Genomic DNA, 8453 nt, shown 5'->3' on the forward strand with positions numbered 1-8453 from the left:
TTTAAGAAAAAAAATCGTTAATCCTCGATGCCGTCTCCATATTCTAATCTCCGCTCTTTCTACCTTTGTTTTCGAACAAGATAAGTAATTTTGTTCTTTATCGATGGGCTCATATGTTATTTTTGTTTATTTGCCTTTGATCTGACACATGGCTTATAATTGTACTCATGCTTAGTTTATCGCTGAGGTCCATCTGCTAGTTAATAATTATCAATATGACTTCCTCTTAGTTGAACATGTCGTAGATGTGCACCATGGTTGTTAACGTACTATACCACATCATGTTTATATTGATTTGATCGTTTATTGCTTCAACTTATCATCTCAATTTTTAATAATTATAACTCGTCAAACATGTGAATTATTTGTTTACCCACGGCTGGTCATGTTTTATCACATGCTTATTGTTTAATGTTTAATCTCGTCCAACTGATATAATACTTTGTAATGTTTCATTGCTGACTTGTATATATGCCTCAACTGATCGAGTATCTGATATAATCATGTTTGATTACCGATAAGTGGCCCAATATAATATTTGCTTAATGCTTTATTGTTTGATTTTATGAAGCGCTGGTTTAAGTTTGGTTCGGTAATTAGTGCGAATTGATACATGTTATATTATTCATCACACGCGATCTCAGTTGCTTTATTATTAAGCGTTATAGTTTAAAATCATACTCATGTTTGATTTTTATTTTATTTTTTGTTTAGTTGCTTGGAGACATGATCTCTGTTTTAGATCTCTTGATGATGTCATCTTCGATTTTTCCGGTGTGCATCTTCGCCTTTAAAGCCGCCGTAGCACACGGTTTCAATTTTCCATCGAGATAAGTATTATTTTTTCTATTTTATAGATTAGCAAATAAATAAGTATGATATGCTTTATTAGCTAGTGTCTTATAAAAAACCTATATTCATTGATAACTGATTAACACACACATATATATATATATATAAATGATTTTATGAAACGTTTTAGATTTTATAATAAAATCTTTAAAAGAAAAAAAAAGAAAAAAACCAACATTTGAAAAAAAAAATATACATATATAAGATATGACGCTTGATATTTATTTAGCATTCATTTATATGATTGTTTATAATGTTTGTGATTTACTTTATTTGTTTAATCACAAATTTAAATATAATTAAATTAGATATAATATCATGATGAAATATTTAAAATCTTATCATCCAATCTTATTTGGTGAATTAATTGACCAACGAGAACCTAATATAAAGGCATGATATTTTTGAGATATTAAATAATGAGTAATTTATTTATAAAATATGTTGTTTGATCATATTTTCTTGGTATCACTTATTTGAGGAGGTTTAAGTCCAAGTATATGACCATAAAAATTCACTTATTCTTTAAAATAATCTAAAGAAAGTAAATGACTAAAAGTGTATAAGAGAATATATACAAATAACTTAATTCCACGTATAACCAAGATTATAATAGAAGATAATATCATTGTTGGAAATATATTAGAGAAAATATATTCTACTTGTCACAAAATATTATTGTCATGCAAGACACAATATAGTGAAAAATATTTTTTGAAAATATTATAATCTCTTTTTTTGTGACTGTGTAAAATTATGAGATGTTGATGTAAATCACATCCTATTGGCTTGGTCTATTCATTGAACTGAATATGACTTTATGCAAAGAAAAAGCAAAATGTCACATCAATAATAATAAAATTGCTATAAAAGTGGTTATAAATGTGGGTATTATATATATATATATATATATATATATATATAAGGTCGCGGTTAAGTCGACTAGTATCTCCACTATAAGTGAATAATAAGTACATGAGGTACTTATCTCATCTAAATATGATGATGATGAAAGAAGTTAGTGTGAGACAATTTCCACTATCCTACTACAATAATAAGTAGTAGAAAAGGTATTGAATATTCTTGAAGAGTATATATACTACTGCCTATAGGAACATAATTTGATAATTATTTGTTATAATCTCCCAATTAGTCTCAAAGTTAAAAGAGTCTAAGATATAATATATTACCCAATTTGAGAATGTTATTGATTACAAAGTGGAATTCAAATCGAGATTGATAGACATGAAATGTCATCATCTCGAGGGGGAGAATTCATGAATCCCACATACAGAGGTGATGGAACAAATATAAGATTATGTTCATATCCAAAATGAGTTTAATCACTCATATGAAAAAGCAAATCTTGAGGATTTGAAAAGTAATCATGTTGAGACAATATGCGAAGAAAATACTTTTAAATCATAAGTATTACCCAAGGCAATAAAAGTATTTTAGAGATTACATGCATTATCTAGAAGATAATATGCTTTGTGAAAAATCTCACTGTTTGGCATGACCGGTTAAGCCATTCCGGTTCAGTAGTGATGCGAAAGAATAATCAGAAATTTCTGAAAAGATTCATTGGAGAACCTAAAGAGTTTTCCTAGTGTTATGTGTGTTGCTTTACAAAGCAAGCCAAGATTCTATGGCTTTCACCGACCTAATGAATTTGGATAGTGTCAATTTTCTGGTACGTATACAAAGAGATATTGTGGACTGATCATCCACCATATATTCGAGTTTGCAAGAGTATTTGGTTAATTGACAATGGTGGTGAAACCAGACTATTTGATTGACATAAATGACTCTATATGTCAAGTAATTTGCATCATGCCAACGAATAATCATGAGTACTCTCCATTACAATTGGTTTGGGTCAAGAACCAGATTTATTCCATCTAAATGTGTTATACATGCTGGTTGCTCCACCACAGTTATATAAGATGGAATTTGAAAGAATGTTGGAAATATGTTGGATATAAATCTCTCTTGATGATTGAATATCTTAAGATGCAGTTGCTGTTGTTTACGTGAGTTAATCTTTCCAACATGAGGGGGAGAAAATAAACACCTGGTAAAGAAATATATAGTAAAAAATTATCTTGATCCTCGTACTAAGAAATGTGCGATAGAAAGTAAAAAGATAATTTATTGGCAAAGTTTGCAAAGATGCTAAAAGCATGCAAGAGCCATTTTCTGACCTTGAGTGAAAAAGTCACATATACCAGTTGTGCTCCAATTAATGTCCTAGATGGATAAGATCAACTGCTAGTAAGTCTAAAGATCGCATGAAGTGTGATAGACTTATGGTTCCAAATATAAGCATCCTCGGTAAAGAAAATGAGCATAAATTAATATGGCACCAAGGAAGCAAAGAGTTATGAAAAATCTCTAGAAGAGATCTAGAGACTTAGACATGAGTAAGAAAGAGATACAGGTACCTGAGAATCATAATGAAAAGAAATCTCAACAAGTTGTGTCATGTCTAGAACGAAAGGGAACCAAAAAGCAAATCGACGTCGTAGATATGTTTGCATGCAATATTGCAGTTGATGATGTTATGGATCAAAATCGAGGATCATAAACCGCGGTTTATAGAAAGTTTTATTGAAAAGTGTACACAAAGAATGATTGGTTAATCATTGAAATAAGAAACTATGAAATAGTTCAAATCTCTTAAAGAAATAATATTTGGATTTGTAGTCCTTACACTTGAAAGTGTAAAAATGAGTGGGATATAATGGGATATTTATGAGAAATAAAGTACATGTAGTAGTACAATGATTCTCATAAATAATTAATATTTATTATGAGAAATGCACTCTATTTTGGTGGAAGCAACTATTCTAGATCCCTTATGAGTATGATAATAAGAGTAAGACTTGATTCAGTCTATTGATAAGTTTTCAAACTGTCAGAAGTTTCCCTTAAAGTGATCATATTGCTAGAAGCAATAATTTATAGTTCTCGAGAACATTGTAAAAGCGAGAAAAAGTCTTGATGATTTTTGACACCTTTGAGGAGAAAATGGTGAAAGTTTATCTCTATGAGAGAATCATGAGTGTAGATCATTATTATGATCTTAGAGATCTCATAATGGGTTGAAAATAGATCGGGAACAAGCTAAGAGAAGATCTTAGAGTTGTGTAAATCCGAGATTGAACACTGACTATAATTGTGTTCAAGAAATATTTTCAAGAAAGTTTGAGGATGTAGGCATTTGTTGAACCTCGTTAAAAGAAAATTATATGTGTCTCTTGTCTCTTCAGCACTTACAAGTGGTTCTTGTTAAAAGAAATGTACAAGAACAAGTGCGAATATGTTGATAATGAAAATATTATCTGATCTCCGGTACATATTTCACATACTAAGGAATATATAGAGAAATGATCAATGATGAAATATTACTCCTGAAAGATGGAGAAACCGGATTGTATAAGATCAGATCTTTTATGAAATTTCTTGAGGTTATAAATTTAACATATGATGAATGAGATGTTATCTCAAGATGCTTACATCATCTTACATAGAAAAATGGTCTTGAAGTACCATACTAAGAAGACGAGTTGAAAGAGAAAGTTTTACAAGGAGATTATGAATAACTCCTATGTATAAGATGATTGTTTGGAAGATTGTATGTAAAAGAATATTTGGGCTTAAGTTCAAATAGATCTTATATATGAAAGGGGTTCAAATGACTTGAATTTCAATGACCCAATAGAATATATGATGATCATATGAGTTTGTACCTGAAAGCGTTGTTTATAACAGTTCAGTAAAGATGATATATATTATCATAATACATAACCTGAAGATGATGCTTTCAGGGGGAGAAATATGATTATGTGCGTGCTTGTACTCTTTTTCCCTTATCATGGTTATTATCCCATTGGGTTTTTGCATGAAAGGTTTTTAACGAGACAACAAAGAACACACGAAAGATAAACACCTGGAAAAGAATATTATGATTCCAATGGTGAAAGACTATCTTCTTCAAAGTCTTTAACATACATTGATGAGATCGTGAGAGACGAAAATAATGATCAAGATGAGTCATTTAAGAGACCAATATTCTGCAGAAGAATGCTGATGTACGGTGATATACATGCCCTACAAATTTGTTAAAGTGAAGATTTGGTGAACCATTTACCAAGGCGTTTCCAATCACTACTTTCAAGAAGCTACTTCATCATATTGGTTCGGTCATCTCGAAGATTTCAAGTGATGTACTCAAGAGGGGGAGTAAAAGCGTGCTGCACTCTTTTTCCCTTAACCATGGTTTTTCCCATTGGATTTTCCTGGTAAGGTTTTTAACGAGGCAGCATTTTATATGCCCATTTGGGACTATATTTTTATAATGGTCATCGAAGGGGGAGTGTTATGAATATATTGTATTATGTAGATGCCCATTATCGGCCAATTAGTGTAAACCCTAAATCCTAAAGTTATATCACTATATATATGTTATATTCTATGGGATAGATTAATACAAGAGTACAATTCCCTAAACCTCTTGTTGTAACAATCACAAACTAATAACATAAACTTTAACTGAGTTTTACAAAATCTTGATCCAATAACAACAGATTCTACATAACATTTAAAATCTTTAAAACTTTATTCAAATCTCAAACTCATAACCCCACTTAATTAAATGATTGAATTTGGTTATTGGGCAAATTTACCCTAGTATAATCCTGTGTTCTAATTTTATTTAAAATTTAAACCGCCATCTATAATATCTTATTACTTTTATTTTCTTAATCGATTAATGTTATATCATACCCTATATTTATATCACATAAAACACAGTAGTAAATTGCGCTTTCTAAATTATATCGTCTCTGATGACATATGTTGATCATCATTTTGTGCATTATACAATCGTTTTTTGTCGTTGTTATTAGAATTCAAATCTATAAAATGCATATTGATCTCATTCTAAATATCACATACTTAATGAATTTAATATGTTATAATATCATATACTTAATGAATTTGATATGTTATTTAATTAATATACGGATGAACTTTTAAGGGACATATCACTATTCATGCATTTGGAATATAAATCTTGTGGATGACTCCAAGTTGCTGGAGCTCAGTTCTACTAGGATTTACCTGGATCACATCCCAAAGGGTAAAGTAATTTCAATGTGTTTTGGCTTCGTTTTTTTTATTTTAATTTGGTAATCTCATTTTGTTAAATAGCAATAAGTAATTAAGTATATAAATATTAATTAAATAACATATCAAATTCATTAAGTATATGATATTTTGAATGAGATCAATATGCATTTTACAGCTTTGAATTCTAATAAGACGATCTGTTTACCATTTTTTTATTTTTCAGAATTTCTAACTTTTAGTCTAGGCCGAATTTTGAACCGAACCAAAGTTTACCGAATATACTGAAATATGGCAAAATATATTGGAAAATAGAAGTTAACCTAACAAACCAAACTAAATGTGGTTTCAGTTTCAGTTTGGAACCATAGTTTTTACATGAACCGAACCAAAAATCATGACTTCAAAACTGAACCAAACCAAACCAAAGTTTAAATTCGATTTTTTCAGCTATATTTTCTTATGAATTTTCAAACCGAATCAGACCAACATTACCTATTTCTGAGGCCTAATTGGAAAACGAGCATACTGTATGAGGTAAAAAAAAAATCTTAACATATTTAATTTTTAATAATCAAGATTAACTTAGTTTTATTTTTCTTTTAAAAAAACGATATTTCTTGCTAAAAACTAGACCATAATTTTTCTGATTTTTGTAAACAAAATTTAAAGCTTTTATTTATTTATTTGCATGTCCAGTTATTTTTTCCACCAGAGAACATATGTAGTACCTAAATGATGAAAAGGAAATATTAGCATCAAGATTTAACATCCTTAAACCCTAATTTATACTATCCTTAACATCAAGTAGTTGGGATTTGATTTGATGTTTCTACCAAATTAACATTTTTTACTGGTTTATAAACATTTTTATTTCCATGCAAAATTGTAAATACCTAATTTGTTTTGTTTTATTTTGATATTTAATATTTTGTTGATCAAAAAAAAAAAAAATTGATATTTAATATAAATATTTGATTTGGGCCAAAGACTTAAAAACAAATATCTAAAAACCGTGACTTCTTCTTCCTTGAAATTTCCTTGTCGATCCCTACTGTACCCGTATTCCAAAGTCTCTTCCTTTAATCTTTTTTTTTTTTTGTTTTCTCCCCGACGAAACAGATTCAATTTCAGAATTCAAAATTCAAGATTTCATCTAAAGTTTGGAGATTTCTCTTGAGATTATGGTGAAATCGGCGGCGGCAGACGACGGTGGCGGTGGTGGGTCTTCTTCAGTTGCGCCGTTCTTGAGAAAATGTTACGAGATGGTTGATGATTCTTCTACTGATTCTATAATCTCGTGGAGTACAAGTGCTGATAACAGCTTTGTTATCTTGGACACGACCGTCTTCTCTGTTCAACTCTTGCCTAAGTACTTTAAACACAGCAATTTCTCTAGCTTTATCCGTCAACTCAACATCTATGTTAGTCTCTTTCTCCTCTCACTCTTCACTCTTTTATTTTACAATTTGGCTCTTTTCAAGATTGATGTGATTACTTGCTGTTGTTGTGTTGAGCAAAGTTTCAGTTCTTTGTAATCCTCTGCTTCTATAACGTGTGGATAGGTTTTAGTAGAGCAAATTGATTTGTAAAGAGTGTCAATCTCGTAGTTAGATGATGGAACTTGGTATAAGAAGCATGATGAAATATGTTTTTGTTCTAGTACTAGTCATTATCTTGAAGACTCTCTATGTAAAGATTAGCTCATTTGGAGACGTGTGACTGATTCTTGGGTTTTTGTTTTCCAGGGTTTTAAAAAAGTTGATGCAGATCGTTGGGAGTTTGCGAATGACGGGTTTGTGAAAGGTCAAAAGGATTTACTGAAGAATGTTATCAGGAGGAAGAATGTTCAGAGTAACGAACAGAGCAAACAGGAGAGCAAAAGTACAACAAATGATGGTCAGGGAAAGCTTGAGAAGAGTGGATTGTGGAAGGAAGTTGATATTTTGAAAGGCGATAAGCAGGTGTTGGCTCAAGAGTTGATCAAAGTTAGGCAGTACCAGGAGATCACAGATACTAAGATGTTAAACTTAAAAGACAGAGTTCAAGGCATGGAAGAGAGTCAACAGGAGATGCTTTCGTTTTTGGTAATGGTTATGAAGAATCCAAGTCTACTAGTCCAGTTGCTTCAGCCAAAGGAGAAAAACAGTTGGCGAAAGGCAGGGGAAGGTGCAACGATTGTTGAAGAAGTGACTGATGAAGGAGACTCAAACTCGTATGGTCTTCCTTTAGTCGCATACCAGCCACCATCAGACAACGGAACATCGAAGTCAAGCTCGAACGACCTGAATGATTTCTTGAGAAACGCTGATATGATGAAGTTTTGTCTAGATGAAAACCACGTGCCATTGATCATACCTGATCTATACGATGATGGAGCATGGGAAAAGCTTTTGTTGCTGAGCCCTTCAAAGAAGAAGACAAAGAAGCAGCAGGAGAACAGTTTGAAGAAAGGAAAAGATGACGATACA

General features: G+C 31.1%; 1 protein-coding gene across 2 annotated transcripts in view; it reads left to right on the forward strand.

The window, feature by feature from the left end:
- Window positions 6987–8453, forward strand: part of LOC104704728 (heat stress transcription factor A-8-like) — a 6265-nt gene continuing 4798 nt past the window's right edge. Inside the window, exons 1-2 of one of the 2 annotated variants that reach the window (XM_019227694.1) lie at window positions 6987–7406; window positions 7731–8442. In XM_019227694.1, the coding sequence (XP_019083239.1) occupies window positions 7167–7406; window positions 7731–8442 (952 nt within the window). In that variant the 5' untranslated portion in view covers window positions 6987–7166. The remainder of the gene's footprint in view (window positions 7407–7730; window positions 8443–8453) is intronic. The other variant, XM_019227693.1, reaches the window with a different exon arrangement.

This window comes from Camelina sativa, chromosome 7 (genome assembly GCF_000633955.1).
Source record: "Camelina sativa cultivar DH55 chromosome 7, Cs, whole genome shotgun sequence".
In the NCBI taxonomy this organism is placed as follows: Eukaryota; Viridiplantae; Streptophyta; class Magnoliopsida; order Brassicales; family Brassicaceae; genus Camelina; species Camelina sativa.